Source organism: Argiope bruennichi, chromosome 4 (genome assembly GCF_947563725.1).
Source record: "Argiope bruennichi chromosome 4, qqArgBrue1.1, whole genome shotgun sequence".
Classification (NCBI taxonomy): Eukaryota; Metazoa; Arthropoda; class Arachnida; order Araneae; family Araneidae; genus Argiope; species Argiope bruennichi.
Genome location: NC_079154.1, coordinates 1705335 through 1727184, shown reverse-complemented (window position 1 = coordinate 1727184; position 21850 = coordinate 1705335). Strand labels below are relative to the sequence as shown.

The window sequence follows — 21850 nt, the reverse complement described above, 5'->3', positions numbered from 1 at the left end:
TGTAGCATCATATCCACAAAAAATTCCTAAAATCTTTTTATCAAAGTTTCTAATTTTTAAATTTTTTACAAAATTTAAGTTCTTTGTGGCAATTCAAGGTGTTATAGTATTGCAACCAAATTAAAAAAAAAAAAAAAATAGAGCCTAAAACGCACCTTTTTCCGTCTATTGCCAAACTGAAATCGAAAAGATAAATTTAAAGGCGCATTTTAAAATTTGTCAGTTTTATCAATTTTTTTCAAATTTCAAGCTCTTTGCGGCACCTTAAGATGTTGCAATATTGCAACCAAATTTTCAATTATTCTTTATGGACCTAAAAGGAACTTTTCCCCACTATTCTCAAAAGCAATATATATATATATATATATATATATATATATATATATATATATATATATATATATATATATATAAGGTTGTTTTCGTTCCACCCTAATGCTCATGCATAATGTTAAGGCCAAGAGTATAAATTATAATATCATGCAAACAGAGAGTAGAAACAATTGAAAGAAAACAAATCTTAATTTCTAACAGTTATAAGTATTATGAAATCTTAAAATGATTTTTCTTCTCATTCATTACCATTGACACACTTGTAAAGAATTAAAATTTAATTAATGGAATTGACTTCTAACTACGATCTGAAAATATTAAAATGCATTGACATTATAAATGTGTAATTATTCATAATTCTATTGTATAGTGAAGTTAGGTTAAAAAAAAATGTTGTAAAACTCTACCTGTATGAAGTCAGATTAAATATAGGTGTATAAAAATGCTGAAAAAAGATAGAATACATGATTATATAATTTCCCCATGACAAGAAAAAGCTTTTTTTTTTTTATTTGTTTGGTCTTTTGAAAAAGTTGCTGAATTTATCCTCTTATCTGCAGACATTTCAGAAGTAAAAATTTTCTTGTGTGTGAAAAACTCTACAGTTACTTTGAAACATTTTAACAAGAATCTGTATAATTTCAGTCTTTTCCATTAATAATGATTTTTATTAAATCGCTTAGGATTTGATATTATTAGATTAAAATCACAACTCTGTGTTTGAAATGTTCATACCATTTGAAGTAAACAGATATCCAATGAAGGCAAACATCATCTAATCACACTTTCTTTATATTTTTGGCTTCTGAAATTTTTAAGAAATTACAGATGATAGTATTTCATTGTTTTAGGGGGAAATTCAAGCAAATTGGCTAGAGAATTTTGCTTTTAAATGACGAAAAGTAAAATAGGACTCAAACTAAAATATATAGGAATTGCAGCTCTACAATAATTTGGATTATTTAATTATCTTGCTTTACTGATGTCTTAATCATTAAACTGAAAATGAACTCTGTAAAATATTTTTTGGTACTTAGCAAAGCAACTTTAAAAAACTTTATATATAATAATAATGCTCATTTAGATAAAAGGCAAACTATATAAAATTAAATAAGCTTAATAGAAACAGATTTCTACAAAAAAAAAAAAAAAAAAAAATACAGTTCTTGAAAGCAAGAGATATTATGATTTCATTTTGAAGGGAATAAATAAAAAAAATAATTAAATTGTAAGATTCAGTATGTTATACATATAAAAAAAAACAACATCAGATTTAAACCACTAATATAATAAAGGAGTATTTATGCATTAGTGGTATATAAGGCAGGCCATTTATCTAGAGCTACCATATTTAACACAAGTATAAGTATACTTTAGAAAGTATGAAAGTTTACTTCAAAGTAGGTTTTTTATTTATTATTATTATTATGAAATTTTAATTAAAAATTAAGCAATATTTTGGTGTGTTTTTTATGATTATTGGCAATATTATTATACAAATAAAAATTTTAATGATTATCTTTTTAATAATACCGATTTAATTATTGTAATTTTTAAAAATATATGTGTTTTTATTATATATTGTTATAGGTAATTTTAATCCAGAATTTAAAAAACTCTCCAGATCTAACAATCAATCGATTTGGTATTGTGTATGGTGAAACAGGTCAACAAGTTCAAAAACATGAAGATAAAATATACAGCCGATGAACACAAGAATAGCACTTACAGTAAACAAAAGCAGCACACAAGTAGCAAAATGATAGTAACAACACAAAGCGGACAGAGATGCTTCACAGATTATTCATGTCCCTCAAACAAATATCTGCTATTCCCCACTATTTGCTGGCTTTAGCTGAACTTGACTGTCGATTCACTAGTAACTGGCTATTTAGCATATGACTCAATGCTGCCTTAATAAATGATTACAAGACTCAATGCTTGACTCATGACTGACTAATCACTGAGCTTACTAAACAGATTCTCTACACTAATTCTGAATCAAGGCACCTCTTCATAATTCCTCATCTTAATGGTTCCATCACCAAAACTCCTGTTGATTCTGGAATTTCTATTTTGTTGTGAAGGTCAGGAAATCATTAATCTGGCATAGATTCAGCTCCATCAGAGCTACTTGTAAAATTATTTTCTTAACAATCAAAGAATTTAAGCTGGAAAATGACTATAACTATGGCATAATTATTTTTTTAAAAATAAGAGTAATGATAGTATTTATTAAGACAAAAGAAATCACAGTAAAAATTAAGTCCATTTCTGCTCTGTCAAGAAAGTAAATTTAGATTGACCTTTCAGTGTTGAAAAGAGAAATAATCATTGAAATCAAAAGTTGCAGAATTCCATTTATTTAAACCAGAGAAGTTGAGACCTAAGTGTCAGGTCAAGGGTGACAAGGCACAATCTGTCCTGACAATTCAACTTTCCACTCATATACTTATAATGTTTGTTACAGCAATGTTTTTTGTGATAAAATCTTCTGTGCAATCTTGAGATGTCTCATTAACCCATGATATCATTTGTCTCTAGAAGAAAATTCCAATGAATTTAAATCAGAGATTCCCAAATTTTTTTTCTCGTGGACCACTTTCAAAGTTTTACTATTTTCGGTAGACCCCCTGCTGCTACATTTCTACTGTATTCCCAAAACTCCTAAAAAATATCACCCTAAATTGGGGGTGTTAAGAAGAAATAAAAAGTAGCACATTTTCTTGTGTCCTATTTATTAAAATAATACTTGTGGTTATACAAAATTATAAACATTTATTATTACAAACAATCAACAATGAACTCTGAAATGGAAATCAACAATAAAAAATAGTCATACTTTTAATGAGACGGATGTACTTGATGAATTGACAGCAAATTATTTGGCTTCAGTTTTGTAAGAAGTAATCTCAAATCTCCCCGTTCTGTAATGTTCAATCTGCTCCTTTTTTTTGTTAACAAGTTGGTAACGGCACTAAAACTTCTTTCGACAAGATATGACAAGGGAAACGTTATCAAAAATTTTCTCGCAATTTCCCACAGCCCAGGATAATTCCCAGCTGGGGATTTCTGCCTGCAGCCAAAATATTTGATAGCCTTTTTTTAATTTCACCTTCAGTTTCTCTTTGGTGCTGAGCTCAAGTAGCTCCTCTTGTAATACCACATTCGCCTCTTCTGTTTTATCAAATGGGGTTATGATCCATGGTGGCATTCGCATTTATACTAATGTAGATTGCAAGCGCAACGCAAGTCTAAACAAGCATCCCGGACGAGCGGGTGCACGGGCGGTACTTTGCAAGTCTCGATATATGGTGTACACTTGTACTATTATCTATTGTTCTATTCAATTCTGTGTTTGAACTGAGTCTCGAATATTTTTGAGCACCTACCTAGTGAATGAATTGGTGAAATTAGTTGAAAACAATGGAGTTATGGATATATAGTGAAAAAGTTATGGAAAACTACAAAAACCAAGGAAAATGCCCTATTCCTGAATCCTCGCTTATAGTCTTGCTAATGGTTAGTGATAAAAATTTTTACCATAGAAAAACATAATCTTGTTCCTATGTGACTGCAAAAACACTGGAGTCGCTCCTCATTACAAGCTGCATTTGAAAGTTTACTATAATGTTAAATGGTGTAATGAGGACTTTAAAAAAGTACAAAAGTTTGCTATTTAATTTTAAAAAAAATTTTATATAATTTTAAATGTCTGACAAATAGTGTTAATTTATTTGATCAACAAAATCATATTGTATGTTTTTTTTAAGTAAAATTATTTCACTTACATATTTAGACAATAATAAATGTCTATTAAATAATTTTGAGTAATGTTTTAATTAAAATTCTTTGAGAAAGTGTATTCTTCAATAATTTGTGAATATTCGATATATGTAATATATTTGTAAGAAGTGCTACAGATGACTGGATGACTATGTAGAATACATATATTCCATAATAAATACTATTTATCTACATGAATATTTTCATCCCTCTTATGTTGTTGTAATAATTTATGAATCATTTATTACAGGTCCTTTTCAAATCAAATTATGTGAATTAGCATTATATATTGATGAAGAGAAATTTTAAAGTTTTGTGAAAAAATTGCATTCCTTTTCATATGAATATGCCATTCTTCAAACATTGTGAAAAACTAATGTTTAAGATTAGCATTTAAAACTGGAATCTTAAGAATTGTTATTTTCCATGCCTGAATAAAAAAAATAAAAAGTAATGTTTTTTTTTTTTTTTTTTTTTCTTTCTTTGCTACATTTTGTATCATAGCATATAAAATCATATTTGTAATTTAACTGATGTGTAAATAAGTGTCACAGAAAATTCTTAAAAGCTGCAGGAAATGAGGAAGTATGTTTTAAGTGACAAAAGGATGCTAGTAAAATTGTGCATATTGTTAAAATTTAATGATTTATATTTAATGTTTAAACTATGTGTTTATATCAGTAAATGCAATGCAATAAATATGCATAAAGCATTATTTTCTCTCCCTTTTTAAAAAATTTATGTATTCTATAGTGCTAGAATTTTGGTGGAAGCTCAGCGTCAACAGAAAGCTGAAGAAGAGAAACAGGTAATTGTATCAGTTGATACTGTAAATTTAAGAAATCAAATGCAGATGAAGTTATTTTTATTCAACTTTTTCCTTTCAAAATTAATTTCATATGTCTAATTCTTCTACAAGATTTAATTTTCTTATATAGACTGTTAAGTTTGTCTTATTTTTAGTGAATAAACTAAGTTTAAGGAAACTTTTGTTGAATCTCTGTTCTCTTCTTTTTATAAATATATCCTCTGATTTTCTGCCACTTTCTTTGCTAAATGTTAATCTTTTTTTATTTATTCTGGGCTAGAGGAAATTTAGTAAGACAATGAATACAATGTCTAGCTAATCACAGCAATGAAACATTTACTGAATATCATTTTTATTATAATTATCATAGCAACTGTTGGTCCACCTATTCATAGAACTATTGTAAGTGGTTGAGAGATTGAGCAATTGTTATAAGTGTGAGTATTGTTTAACATGTGGAAAATAAGTGGTTTTTACTTAAATGCACTACAGTTTTAAAAGTTTCTGGTTGTAGAAAAAAAAGGCCTATTATATTTACAAAACTTGTACATTTAAAAATAATTTGTAGAGCACGATATATTAAAATAAAAAATAGAAGTAGTCTGCTCAAGCCAAAAGAAGTTTAATTCATTGGTAGATTTTTAATATTGCATTCAAAAGGTCTTGCAACCACTTTTTGAATGCAATATTAAAAATATGTAAACCCCATTTTTTTTCCAGATATTTTGCATCTATCAGATGTTTGAGAAAATATTGGACATTAAAAAAACTGCAGTATATCTCAAATTTCTAGAACTCTTACTGCTACTATAGAAATTACTCTGATATATATTTATCGGTGATAGAAAAATTTCACTGTCAGCAATTTTATTTAATGTATTTCTTATTTTTCACAATTTTATTGTATTTAAAGTTATGGCTATCACATGTCTCAATTCTCCAAACACCCTAAAAAGCCCAATTCCCAAATTAAACAATGAGCAAATGGGGCCTATCATCTACCAATTGCATCATAAACAGTCAACATGGAGCTAGTGCTGGTGAGAACTAAATGTCCTGTTATGATCACAATGAGTAAAAGTCCTCCAAGACTAACACTATTTACAACTTTTTAAGGCAAATCGACTGAAAATTGAAAATAATTTCTAATCAATATCAATTTGACCACTATTGCTTTTATTTGTGTTTTATTTATTCTTTTACTAATGTTTAATGCTAACGTAGAAGACAGGGATTAAAAACTGTCTAAAGAATCTCCTAAAGATTAATGTGGAAAAGCAGCATTATGAAAGAATTTCCTTCAGCCATGAACAGTCGCTTGTTGAGGAAGCTTTGAGTCTAAAAAAAGTGCCAAGGGAAGAAATATACAAGTTCTCAGAAAGCAAAAATTTAGTGAAATGAAAATTGTTGATTATGTAGATCTACCAGAAAATAAAACAAAATCAAAAATCTGAAAAATAATTTCTAAGTAAAAATTTCAAAAGTTCATAGTCAGTGGGATTGTTTTGTCATTGTCTTTGGGGGTATATCTTATAAATTTTGCATGTACTATTTTTTTTAATTCTTTTTTTATATTTTATTGAACCAAGTAGGAAGGAGAGTTACACTTGTAGAGAATTGAAAAATAAGAGCCACCCTAGAGTACAAACAAATCAAAATAAAAAGTGTCTTGTTGCATTCTTACTTGCTTCAAGTCAATCAAGCACATCCTGCATCAGATGTTTGCAGATACAGGATATGCTTCACACGTTTAACTTGTCACATTCCTTATCAGTTTGGACTAAATTAAAGTGAGCAATAAAAAAAATTAATCATAATCAATAAGTGACTTAAATCATAAATAATATTATAAAAGGAAATTAAAAAGGAATTTAAATATTTTTAGGGAATGAAAAGATTTTTTTTAATTTTTTGCCAAATACTGATGAAATTTCTGCTTTGCCAAAATATCTTTTTCAATGTTTAAAGTAATGTTATGTTGATTAAAGCATTGAAAGACTTGTCACAAGCGTACAGATGTATAAAATGCTTTTTTGGAAGAGGCAAGAATGGTATCCATGTAAACGTAGCCTTTTAAATGATGGGAAATTTTATTGATAAAATGTAGTAGCAATATGTGCCTTTCTTTCATAAAGTTGAATGTCATGCAATTGAATTCAAAAGGTCCAATAGATTTGGTTTAAAGCCATTTTTTTTTTCATTCAGTTCATTCATTGGCATTTGATTATAAGCATTAGCAAAATCAGATTTAGGGGGAAAAAATGTTTTGCTGTATAATTCCATGTAAAAATCTTGGTTTTGTGGCAGAGAATAATTATCTGTTAATGTAACTGTGCAGAATATCCAGCTGTCTAGGAAACAAAGTCAGGGAATATTCAGAAAATTCCAAAATATTGGGAAAAATTGGAGGAATTTATTTTTAAATTGGGATTTTTTTTTTTTTTTTTTTTTTTTATAATTGTTATCATAATTGACAATTCTCTGGTTCTTTTTTCATAAGTAGAATGAAACACCATTAAAAACTAATTATTTATGAAGACATAAATGGATGCCTTTCATGATGCTCTGTGGTATGTTTACATTTAAATTTACAAGGGACTGAAATTTTGATTCCATGGAATTGATTCCGCCATATTTGAGAAGTTTTTGACATAAAGAGGGTATGGCAGATTCTGCTTCTGCTAACTATTTTAAAACAACTAACCAGTTCATTATTGTCTTATTATATTCTATATTATATATGTTTATCAATACTTTTTTCAAAAAAATTCATTCTTTCACCACAGGGAAGAAGAAGGAAAATTAATCATCATTATTAATTTATTGCATATGTAGTACTTCCCTGATTTTTAAAAAATTTTCAGAATCAGATTATGAAATATATTACAATAAAGGTGTAATTGTAACTAAGAAAAATAATTTTGTTTCTGCACTCTCTAGAGCATAACTCAACCCGACATTACTGTTATGCCTCTTTAATTACTGTTAAGCCTCTTTAATGATCCTTTTTTATTGAAATGAAATGAAAAATGTCCATTTTACTTTTTGCTATATAAAGTATTGTCAAAAATTGTGGGTTCAAGATTTTAAAGAATCATCTTGTATTTGAACTCCTCTGAAAAACAAATGTTTGGAATTATATCTGTGAACATGTTAACTAAAAAATGCTTTGAGCTTGATAGCTGAAATTAGGCAGCTGTCTTTGCACCAAATTTGTAAATTTCTATCGCATTTTGAAAATTTCTGTCAATTGCTTGACTGTCTGAAAGTAAGTGAACATAGCTAGTTGGATAAAATCTGCTATACTGATTTAGCACTGAAAATATAGATAAGTGTCAAATTTTGGAACAAATCTATCAAAGGATTGACCTTCTGTCAATCTGTACTTAGATAAAATAAATTTAGTATACGATTTTGTTACAAAAACTGTAGCTGTGTGTCAAATTTTTGTTTCATTTGATCGAAAAAAGCATCCAACAATATATGTTTTTTGCATCCAAAAGTATATATTTTTAATGAATATATATATTTGGTTTTCTTCACTATACTGTAAAGCACAGAACGCTTATGTGAAGGACTCTGAGAAATTGGAACATTCATGTCATTCAGAGGATATGAGGAATTGCACCTTTTTTATGGAGTATGTGAAAAAAAAAAATTTCATTGGACTATGCCTGCTGAATTTTATGTTATTAACATTCAAAGTTAATTCAAACTAGAATGCAATATATATTCTTTAGGCATTTTTTTTTCTGTTTTTCTTCTCTGAATATTGAAGCAATAATATGCATCTTTTGCTAAATCATCACCTACAAAGTATCATATGAACATTATTGCAAATCTTTTCTTCCGTTTTTTTAAAGTTATTATTCTGCATGTCTTTAAAATTCTTCTTATATCAAGCAAAATGTTACTGAAATTAAAATAATATAAATATATTAAACTAATTTAAATGTATTATTTGATGCATCATATAAGTATATATTTTATCTCTATTTCTTGTTTTCTCAAAATGATATTAAAAAAAACCAAAAGTAATATTTTTCTTATACAATTTAATATTGGTCATTTGACGATTTTTCCCTGCAAAGATCATGTACAGTGAATAATATAAGGACATTTCCATAGTTCTTTGTTAGGCCTTGGCAATAGTTCTCGTTAAGCTTAAAATTGACTTTGAGTACTATTGATTTCTTAGGTACGAGCCTTAATCGTCTTTATTGAACACCAAAGGTTCATTTGTGAATATCCAATGATACAAGAATGTTTTATTGCTATGGGTTGGCAGCAAGTTTGTTATATAAGGGAATTCAGAAATCAATTTATGACATGTGATTCTCTAAAATTGTTATTAAACCAATTGATGAACCATTGTAACTTTTATTATATGCGAATTCAAATGATCTTCTAATCTAAAAAAATAAAACGTATTGGTAAGTAATTGGAAATTTTTACATTATATAATTAATATATAATTACATATAGTAAAAAATTCCTAAAGAATGTTTGCTGTTGATCAAGATCCAGTGTTACATATCTAGTACCATAAATTCAGATAAGTGAAGAATTTGGAACATAGAAAATGAAATACATATCTGGTGTATGTTGACTTAGATTTTTTGTAGAAACTGAAATTGAATAAGCTGCACTGCTGTCTATTTAAAATTTAGAAGTGCATTCATTAGAGTGTATTTATCCTTTGTATCCTGTATATATCTGTTGATTTTTTTTCCCTCCTTTCCTTCTCGTCTTCCTCCCATACCAAAAAAATATTAAATAGCTGCCTGTCAAGTACATAATTGAGATAAATCACCGCAAATTTATTTTGAACTTATTAAGCAATATGCCATATTATAAATATGTAAAAGAACATAAATCATATATGTATTGATGAGATGATTATATTTGATCAACTTGACCTATTAGATTAATTCATCTAGTGCACGATAGGAGTTATCTATTCTAACTATGCAGCATACAGATATAGAATTTTCTTGCCCTCTCAGTCTGTAAATCACTCTTTAAGTTCTGTATTAGAGTAGGGAAGCAAAAAATAAATAAAGGACATTGCTTTCACTAACATAAAAGAGAGAATGTAATATGCTACTCATATAGCATTAAGTACTTTCAAAAACTTAGTTTAAGTAATATTAAATAGTCCATGAAATTTTGTAATTTAATAAAATTTTACCGTTTTTTTTTTTTTTTTTTTTTTTAATTTTTGTTTTAGAAAGAAAAAGAGGATGAAATAAGGAGACGAAACGAGGGTAAAGCCATTCAACAAGCTCAGCAAACAAGGCAAGAGAATGAATTGAAGGAATGGGCTAAGAATCGTGCTAAAGAAAAGGAAGAGGAAAGACTGGCTAGAGAAAAAGTGAAGGCAATGATAGCTCAGGACAGGTAACAGCTTGATAATATTTTAGATTTTATGAATTCAGGCACTGAATCTGTTTTAAAGCAAAGAGTTATTGTAGATAACTTTTCTTTTTCTGTTTTAATTCGTATCTATAATAATATCAAATATAAGAATGTTAAATACTTGAAATTTTTCTTTTTTTATGAAATATAATAATTATGAATCAGGTTTGATTTTTTTTTTTACTATATATTTTTTATTGAACTTGTTTGTAAGGAATATTGGTTGCATTTTATTCCAGTTATATCTCATTTGTAAATTCCATTTGCAAATCCTTTCTCTGAATTCGTGTGTGTGTGTGTCTTACACTTGTTATGTGCCCATACACTTCTCTTATCATGGCCTTTTAATGTATAACGATATAATCCAACAATGCACTAGCTGAATTGAAACATACTAGTAAAAAATATATGAAAATTAAGTTAAATAATCCAACATTTGAATTTTTTATATTGAATTGAATATGTAATTATGTTAAAGCATCAAGTTTTATATAATAAAAAGAAGCAGCATGGGAGAAATAAAAAATAATTTTCATCATTGTTGTATTCTGAAATTATATATCAGCTGTACTTACTTATTACCTTAGAAAACATACGAAATTTTAGTAGAATCATTTGTATAATGAAATGACCTTTATACCCAAAGAATAAATACTATCTTCATGCATTATTTTTCGACTGGAAGAAAAATACAAGAATTTAAATACCATTATAGAAAAATAAATGTTTTTGCACATTATATTTTATATAAGGAAATTACTTGAAAATTATTATTATTTGAAAAAAAAAAAGTTTTAGGCTGCTATATAATTTTTATGCAATGTTATAGTTATAAAAAATTTAATCAGAGTTATTGCCAAAAGAAATGATGAGAATTTGTGATATTTTAAACAATGAAAAAATTTCTTAAATTTCTATATATAATATAATCTATCTTGCTTGCTTGAATCAATGACAGCCAAAATTTTCAGTTTAATTTTTTATGTAACTTGCTCGTGATAGCTTTCTTGAGAAAGTTTATTAAACATCAAGCTTTGTAAAATATATAAAGTTCACTATTTAAGAAGCTTTACCCTATTCTGCTCTTTGTAGTATCATCTAATCACTCTAATTCTCTGTCATCGTTCTTAAAATTTGAAATTTAATTTGAAACACTAGTGATTAATTATTAACTAATTCTGAGTCAGATGATCTAGAAGGGACATATTCTTGCAAGCTAATTCTACTTTCACAGAATTCCATATTTCACCAATCTTACAGCTTACATGAGCATATTACTTTACAAAATGGCACCAGCCAATGACTTTCTGAAAATGTCACATCACATATTTATTTATTAAAACTATATATAATTTATAGAATATTACTCTTTCATTAATGAATGAGTAATGAATTCTTATCATTCCAAAAGTGATTGTTTTGATGGTTAATGCTTCCATTATTATTAAAATAGCCTTCAGCTGTCCAAATTACATTTATCAGGGATAAAAAAAAAAGTTTCTATTTGAAATCGGAATCAGATGCTAAACTTTAGATATTGGTTATGATCTGATTTTCACTGTCAATAGAGTTCCTGAATATTGTGATAATGCTAATTATTATATTAAATTAGTCTCTGCAAATGTTTTGTTCAAAACTGGCTGTTTACTGGTGTGAAAATAACTTGAAATGTGTCAGGATATAGATTTCTGAATCATTTGTATTATACCTAATCCTTATGGTGATATGAATATCTTGTATTTGTAATAATTGAACTATACTTCTAATATATTTCCTAGAAAGATACTTGGAACTTGAAAATGTTTCTATTCTTCTGCAGCCTGGCCAGTCTTATCTTCAGTTATAACTAATCGTCTTTGGCTGACAGTTGGTTCGCCTAGAGTAATGCCCTTTAAAATTTTGAATTAATATATATATGTACCTTGGTCTCTTAATAACTTCTTCAACAAAATGTTTCCAAGCTTCACATTTTGATACACATAACTTATTTTATTACAGAATCATTATGATATTTTATTCATTGTACTAAATACCTCTTTAATTTGATGTCAGCTGTCTTAAGATTTATATCTGAATTTGTAATGGAAAAGATAAAATTTCAATAAGTATGAAAATATTTTTGCTGAATCCTAACATATTTTTTTTTTTTAAATTATTAACACAGAAAAATGAATCCTTCAGCATTGTAGTCTTATGTGTACCACAGAATATCTTTTTCAATAATTTATGCTATCTTTCAGAGCATTATTCAATTAAAATTTCTCTGATTCGCCATAAAATTCAGTTTTACCTTCTAAAAGATTTAAACAGGGTCTGTAGCAGTATGAAAAGAGGTTAATTTTAAAAGCCACTTTTAAGCGCCTTAAAAAGGCATAATTTTGAAGAAGTGTCCTGAAAAAGTGCTTAATTTTCTCAAGAATTTTGTTTCCCTACTCATTGAATGCAATAATTTAAAAGTATAATTGCAAAGGCTTGTATACCAGATGTATTAAGAAAGAAAACCAACAAAAGAGAAAAAATTCAGTGTGAAATAGATCCAGAGATTCCAACACATATTAAGCATTTAATTAGCCCCTATTCCCTCTTTCCTCAAAATAGTGCATTTCTGTTCAATGAAATATTGAAATGATTATTCCAAGGAGCTTTATGAAATACGTACTAATGATGTTATAGTTATGATTATAAAAACTTCATATTTTAATTTTTAATGTTTTAGATATTGAAAAATTTGTTAATAAATATATGTTTCACCTTTTATGTGTTGTTAAAAAAAATATAAATATTGGTCCAGTCTATGTAAAATAAAATTAAAGCAAAATATACATCAAAAAGGTATTTCAAATACAGGAAGAGCTGCTCTAAAAACACAATGAAGCCAATGAATGATTTTTAAGAATGGCTTCAATTTACCAAGCATGTTACTGAATTAGTTTAAGCTTAATCACTTATTGTTTTAAATTGAAATACAAATTTTACCCAAGATGACAGAAAATTGAGGCAAATTGTACAAGGAATAGAACAATGTAAAACTTTTGAAATTATGCAAGTTACATGACTTTGATAATTTGAAATTTAAAATTAGTCTGCTGAGAAAGCCATTAATAGCACGTTATATACAGAAAGATTTGAAATTTTACATAACCAATGATTATAATAAACCAACTAGTTGCTAGAGTCAGTCAATTCAAATTTTTTTTTCAATTAATTTCCTTCCTTATCACCTTTATTCATATTTTTAAAAAAAATGTGACTTTAATTTCAAATTTTGTTGGTATTCCAAGCCTTTCATTATTTAACAGCTATATCTTTAATTGTCTCAAATTGCTGTGCAAAAAATTCCTTAGTTATAGTTTTGATTTCATTTCTGAAACTAGAAATGCCTTTCTGAGCTATTATTGTTAATAGCCTTTTGTGCTTTTTTTGCTTCGAAATTCTTACCCATGAAGCATCTTTGCTTTTCTTTCTTATGGTTATTATTCATTCTCATTTACACTATTATTAGAATCTTACATTTAAATTTATGAAATTTAATTCTTGAATAATAAGAACTATTCAAATTTAGTTACGAAAATAAAAATTATTGTTGAAAATTAATCTATATATATAATCAGAAAAAATTTGACTGCTAATTAAGCTGGTATCATTAAAAGAACTTTTTTTTTAAATAATGGGTGTGAATATATTTGTATGAATTATTCCTGTTTTATTATAAACTAATTTATATATCTTGATTTTAAATCCAGTATTTATTTATTTATTTTGCTATATTTTTCTCTACTTTTTGTAATCATTTATTCCTCCCAAGAATTTTTCAAAAAAGTGTTGGATGTAATTGGGTTTGTATGGAAGGTTTTCAATTAGCATATTGACTTCCCTTTATTCTTTTATCTAGTTAATTCCTAATGCATATATTTAATTGAAAACGTGATTTTCGTGTGTCAAATTTTGTGATTAAATTTGAATTGTGTTTATTGACATTTTAAGTACATTTATTTTATATGTGCATTTATTTTAATACAGGGTGTCCCAAAAAAATGTATACACATTTTAGCAGCTGATAACTAAGTTATTTCTTCTTTCTTTACATACTGAATCCATTGAACCGAGTGATGGCAGACAGACTTAAATTTGAAGAAAGAAAATTTATTCTAAAATGCTACTGGAAGTAGGAAAATGCAGTAGAAGTGCAAAGACAATTTAAGAGGGAGTTTAACAAAGAACCACCTACACGAGTTACCATCCCTCGAATTAGAGATAAGTTTGAAGCTGGTGGAACTGTTCAGGGCGTCCATAAACCTGCAACAGTTGTTCAATTGAGGGAAAACATTGAACATGAATGTACGAATATCCCAAGGAAATTGTTCCATCATGTGTGCTATTCCATCGCTTCGCGTTGTCAGCAGTGTCTGGAGCAGAACGGACATCAGTTTAAGAACAAGACAATAGATATATGCAATCAGCGATAACAAGACAATAGAATGATATTTGTAGAATCTTTTACATGGTTAAAATTATTCGAATTATAATAAACCCCAAATTTACAATTATTTAAAGTGTGTATACATTTTTTTGGGACACCCTGTATTCTATGTCATCGTTTTATCATTGAATTTTGTGCATTTAGTTTCTCTTAATGTTTCTTGTCATTTTTACTTTTTTTTGTTATGGTAAGCATTTGTATTAATTTCTAAAGAGCTGAAAGAGCTGCTAAATATCAACAAACTAAGGAGGCTGAACAGGCAGAAAAGGAGAGAATTGCCCGCATTCGTGAAGAAACAGAAAGAACTTTAAGGAATGCTGCTATGTCCAGGTAAATAAATACTTTGAATGAAAAAATTTGAAACAGAAACCAAACATTTTTTACAATTTTTTTTTTTTTTTACCTCAAGCTTTTGTCAATTAAAATCATCTGTCCTTCTTCCTTCCAGCTCTCGAGCATTTTAAAATTATTAACTGTAACCTCCATGCTTTTAGGGATAATAGCTTTTGTAATTTCATCCCATTCCGTTTTTGTTCAAATCCTGTGAAGTTTTTTTCCCTTGAATGTTGTGTTAATGTAAATTTTGACAATAAAATCACACAGAAGTACTCTTTCCCAAGTATACCAAATCAATAGATTTTAAGTCAAGAGCCTACCTTATAGAGTGTACACGGGGACAAATATATATTTACTTTTATTAATGGTAGAGAGCTTTTACTTATAATAGAAATAGGTTTACTTTTATTAATTTAAGAATGTGATTGATTTAAAACTAGATTTTGTCACTGACAAGGTGTAGCATTATCTTACTTGCACATTGATTTACACATGCATCATTCTAGTTTTATCTTTTTCTAATTAATTTAATAATTGAATTGAAAATTTTTTACTTACTATATTTTGGATAAAAAGTAAAAAAATTTTATATACTAAGAAATTGTAATGAAATACTTTTTATTAAATTAATTGTGATTAAACATTTATATATTTACTTTTTTCTGGTATTGCATATATTTTTTAATGTTACTCAATTTTTGTCGGAAAAATAAGAAATTGTTCAATGCTGATATAAATGTTTAAATAATATATAGATACTTTATATGTGTTAGATTCTTAATATGTGTAATAATATTAGATTCTTAATATGTGTAAAAAAAAATTTATTACAGAAAATTGCAACTTTTTTAAGGCGGTGTGGAGAGGGGTGATTCTTTTTCTCTGTTGTCATCTAGCAAATAATTGTAGTTAATGCTTTAGTTTGTCTGTATGCATTTTTATATAAATCACAGTTTTATTAAGTAATTAATTCTAATTCTTGTTATTGTTCAATTTTGTTTTTTAAGCAATGAAGCTCGCATTCAGTTTCGTTTGCCCGATGGTTCCTTCACCACCCATTCTTTTTCAGCTGATGCATCTCTGGAAGAAGCTAGAAGATTTGTAAGAGAAGTAAGTGTTTAAAAAATATTTCTTTTTTATTATTATTTTCTTATGACATATATAATAAGGCATTATTAGAGTCTTCTTTAAAATATTCTGGTATTCTTTGTGGTCTTTATGAATGTAAAAATATTTGAAATCCATGTTTTATGTTGAAATCCATGCAAAAATATAAGGGAATATAAGTAAACTAAATAAATTTATAAAATTTAGAAGTGAAGTTTTATGTTTAATATTTCCTTATCACAGACGAAGATGAATTGTCTTCCTCCCCTCCCCTCAACAATTTATCAGGTATTTCAGCAAGTATGCAAATGATTTTTTGATTAGCATTTAAGTCGATTCTGACTTTATTATTATCTGTAAATCATTAATATTTTATTATTATTTAAATTTTATTTTCAAACATAGTCGATATTCTTTATAGTTTTTGCCACTCACAAACTATAATGCTTTGTAAATAGTATTGTATAAAGGATTTTTGATTCATAACATACTTCAAGAAGAATTTGAACTTGCGGAAAAATTCAGAAGTGACATTTTAAAAAAATCTATAATTTTGATATAAAATCAGTATGTAGTCACTTGTTGAGAATTTCCTATTAACAAATTTATACAAAACTATTTTGCTTTGTATAGTACATAGTTGAAAAAATTAACTGAGTATTGCAAGAAAATAATTTTTATACCAAATTTGAATTGCTCTTGGTAATATATGTTTTTTAAAATTTTTTTAGGTGGTAAAGATAAAATATTTCATCGTATAAATTAAACTAAAAGAAACAGCTATATTTGTAAAATCGTTCTGGGAACCGTTGACAAGATAGAATTTTTAATTTTCGGAATTGAATTAAATTTTATTTTTCAAAACAGCTAATAGTCTACTTTATGCAGAAACTCTAACATGAAGTAATAATGCTTCATTTTCTGTACGGATTATTTGCTCCTCGCATTTAATTTATATCATCCACTCTTACATCTATGTGTTAACTTATCATATATGTGGCTATTTAATTAAATTATTCATAACATTTTACAATACATAAATATTAGTGCATAAAAATATTCATTCTTTTAGTAAGTTAAATATCTTGCTTTAATGTGATAATTTGGAACAAACCTGCAAAAGAAGCTTGTCAAATCAAAAAATCTTCGAACATTATGTGTATTTTAGATGTTAAAAACTTAGATATAGCTTTTAGTTTTCTAGATCCCAGCTTGATCACACATTTGTTAATGATAAATCCAAACTATTCTTGTTTCCCAAATTTACATTTGGATAATTTCAGAGTTAATGTAATCTTTTGAATACTTCAGTTGATTTTTCTATCACTTCCCAAGTTTTCTCTGGAATTAATATATCATCCATATAGTATAAGTCATAATGTTACATAAAGGGTCGAAAGCAAGGTACATCAAACTATGCATTAAATTGAAAAAACTTTGCCAGAGCATTTGTTAAACTGAAAATCACATTTTTGAAATGTCCTGTTTCATCAAGAGTCATGCAAACATTTTCAGCTTTCGAATTTTTGGTTAACGATATTTGTAGATACCCATGTGTTGAATCCAGACTTATAAAAAAGTTGCCTTTTTATAATTTCCCCAATAAATCATCACTTTTAGGTAATAGTAGCTTATCCTTTATAGTCTGGTTATTAAGACTTCTATAATCAATAACAAATGTGTTCTCATACGTCATCATCTTAACCCATATGACAGGACTTGCATAAGGTCTGAACACAATTCTATTTTCTTGCCAATCTTTCAGAATTTTCTGAATAACAATTCTTTAGGAGGCATTCGTTTTAGATAGTTTCATGCATATGGGCTTCGACCCTTGCAACTTCTATATCCATGTGTATTAAGTTGGTGCATCCTAATTCTGTAATGTTCATACAAAACAATCTCTGTAATTATTCAACAGTTGAACCAATTCTTTCTTCCGCTGATTTTCAATATTGGTATCAATTTTAATTTTGTTCAAGGTTATAAAAATTCTCTCCTTAAAATTACATAAATTGCAGGTTTTCCTTTAATTTTATTTGAATATAACTCGACAACTTTAGTTCTATTAACACAAGTTTGAAAAATTCAATGCTTTTATCTCCTCCAATTTTTAACTTCTAATAAACAATCAGTGCCTTTGAAAGAAATTTCTATTATAATTAATCCATTGTTGATAAATTCTGCTGCAGTACTAGTAGGATTAACTGCATTTTTCTCTAAATTTAATGTTTTCAAGGATCTTAAGGCTGATACAGTGTATTTTTTTCATCAATTTCTAAATTATGAAATAGTTCATCTTCACAATATCAGTGCAAAATCCTTTTCCTACTATGGCATAAACAATATGAAGATCAAGCCACTTCCATATGATTATAACAGGGTTGCCCAGCCACCGGGAGTACTGGGAAAACTCGGGGAATATAAAAGTCAACAAAAAAAAAAATGTGGGAAATGCAGAGAAGTTCGAAAATTTTCATAAAAATTGGGAAAATGCAGAGAATTTTAAGTTTTTTAATTATTTTTTTCCTAACTAGAAAATCCCGATATCTAAAGATAGCAAGAATAAAAGATCGTCGTCACAATTTCCGAAAACAAAACAATACCGTTCGCGATTACATAATGTGGAAATTCGCCTTTTTTTTTCTACTCTCTCTTCTTTTTATAGATCAGTCCAGTTTCAATTTGCAAGACAATTGATCTTTTCCCATGAGATTCCTGAATTGCAGGTAATGAGCATGTGCAAGATTTCTGTAACTAGTTGAAAGAATATAATACATTTCTCTGGTTGGAACATTCAATTTGCAGAAGCGGCATGGAGGTTTTAGTCTACCATATTCGAGTTTATTTGAATGATTTATTTATTATTTCAGAAACTATCAGTTTATTCAAAGTAGATTAGAGAAATTAAAAAAAAATGAGCTGCTCAAAATCAAAAAGAAATTTAATATAAATTGGACAGATAAAAGAAATCAATCCTGATTTTGCTGAATGGATGTGAGGAGTTCCGCAAAATCTAGTTGCTGCATAATGCTTACTTTGTGAAAAGATAGTAGGCCTAAATAATATGAGAAAACACTTACTAGTCATGCCATAAGAGAAAAATATTCAAGACTGCCTGCCAGTTCAAAAGAGTCATCACTGATGGTGAACTTAGTATCTAAAAGGAATACAGGAAAAGATGACATGACAAATCCGAAAATGTCAAATTTTTAATACCCAAAAATAAACTGATTTCGAACTTTTTAGTTAAAGAATAATCATTTAAAGCTGAATTTTTATAGGCTTTAAAACTTGGTGCATCACATTTGTTCTTTAATGCATTCAGTGATATATTCAAAAATATATTTCACTGAAAGTGAAATAGCTAAAAAATGTACGTTAGGCCGTATAAAAATGCCGTACCTAATTTGTTAAGGGAACTGGTTGCTACAGAAGTTGCAAAAATTGATGCCCGGATACATGAATCGGCAAAAAAAAAACACTCTTGTTTTGTAATGCTTTTTTGTTAAATAATCATTAAATGATTTGTATAAAACACAAAACATTTGTGTGTGTGTAAATGTAAACCTTATTTTAATATGCTACTAGCTATTACCCGCGACTTTGTGCGCGTGGAAGTTTTGATGTGTATGCATGACAACTGACGGTCTAATCAAAATGTAAAATGTTTTCAAACCGTATCATTATGGTGCTGTTGAAAGCAGTCTGATATGATATAATCAAGAAACTTGTAACTGATTGAGAAAAATCTACGGGAAATTTTCAACACTTAGTTTTATTCTAATATCATAATATAAACAACATTAAGCCCGGGTTTGGCCCTGGGATTTGTTGATCGTCATTGTAAAAGCCAATTTTAAGGGAAATGGCAACTTCTTGAAACAAAATGGCAGTATTTTTGGAATAACAGATATGCGGGGAATTAAAACGCTGTCTCCTTTAGCAGCTCCTGTTATAATGCTCCATCTTATGCGGAGATACACCTGTTAACTCTGGGGAGTTGAGAAATTCAACGGGGTAGGCAGTATTATCGTCATTAGCCATCACAGTTCCATTCTTCATTATCGATATTAACCTCCAAATTAGTAAAGACTTGCACGATAAGTTCGTCTTCTGTAGCCACTGATAGGAAAATTCTTCTGAAAATAGAATTATCCAATCTGCATCTGTTTCTAGACGACCTTCGCCAATTTGCAGAATTTTATTTGCGAAGACACCTGATTCGTGGTCGTTCTACAGTTGGACGCGCATGTTGCACGTAAGATGGAGTTTTTCAATCCTAAACCGCAGAGGCGACACCTTCAGACATACGTTTATTTCATCCGCTGGTGTGGTCCTCTCAATAACTTGCTCTGTCTGTCTAAAATCGCCTGTGAGCAAAACGACAACGCCGCCCATCACCGCCTGGTTGCTGCGGATGTCCTGCTGGCTGCGATTTAACGCCTCTAATGCATGCTTGTGTGACATTGTGCACTCGTCTCATACTATTAACTTGCACTGCGGCAAAAGGACTCCTCGAACGCTGTTTTTGGTGATGTTGCATGTTTGAGTATCTTCGCTTGCAAGATTAAGCAGCAATTTGAAAACGGAAGGTGTGGTCCGGCCACCTTTAAGCAAAGTTGCAGCAATGCTCGAGAAAGCTACAGCCAGAGCTATATTGCGGTCTTTGTGGAGTCGGGCTAGCAGAGATTCAGCACAAACGTCTTACCCGTACCCCCTGGTGCGTCAAAAAAGAATAATCCATCATCCACACTATTACTCGGTGCAGAATCGTTTCGTAGACTTGACGCTGCTTGGGAAGTAATAGTAGTGTTATTTCATTGACCTGCTCTTCTAAGACCGCGGTGTCGTAGTTAAACACCTTCGCAACTTCTCTTGATAATTCCCCTATTCGCTGCGGTGTGGGTTGGCCGAAATCAGCGAGAAATTTTCCAGATATGGAAATCATTTTATCCTCAATCAATACCAAAGCTCCGTAAATGATGATGTCATTGTGAGTGCCATCCAGCCTATGCACGATATCTTCTGATAAAACGTCTTTGTATTCATCCCGCAGCTGAAGGGAATTTGATAGTTCGCAAGTGCCCACTAAAATTGCAAACAGGTTTTCTAGCTATGTTCATAGCCCGAGCTTTATTACTCCTCTTCGAAAGATTAAAATTTGCGTTTTCTGAGCATTGCGAAAAACTATCAAATAATAACAAATCAAAAAAATTAAAACTAATCCAACATATATAATAAAAACTAGCCTAACATTATAACTATAAGCATATACGAAAAATATACATTGAACATAAATAGAGTTTAATTACAAAAGCACACAACTAACCTAAAAACAATTTTTTTAAATCAAGTCAAGTGTATTTTATTTATCGATCGAGATAGCTAAAAACAGTATAATACACATAATTTTTAAATTTTTAATTAACCCTTTCTAATACTGTGGGAAGTATGCTTCCCACCAAATTTATCAATCTTTGTATGAAATTATGTAGGTTGGCATAAGTTCTCACAAATTTTTTTTAGAAAGACAGAAACTTAGATGCTTTAGTTCTTTATCTCACTCAAAATGATGTGTC

The 21850-nt window shown here is 28.6% G+C and overlaps 1 protein-coding gene across 1 annotated transcript in view; it reads left to right on the top strand.

The window, feature by feature from the left end:
- LOC129965923 (UBX domain-containing protein 4-like) overlaps positions 1 to 21850 on the top strand; it is a 50591-nt gene that overhangs the window by 22706 nt on the left and 6035 nt on the right. The window contains exons 8-11 of the mRNA XM_056080210.1: positions 4873 to 4927; positions 10158 to 10327; positions 15039 to 15155; positions 16169 to 16271. Coding sequence (XP_055936185.1) covers positions 4873 to 4927; positions 10158 to 10327; positions 15039 to 15155; positions 16169 to 16271 — 445 coding nt within the window. The remainder of the gene's footprint in view (positions 1 to 4872; positions 4928 to 10157; positions 10328 to 15038; positions 15156 to 16168; positions 16272 to 21850) is intronic.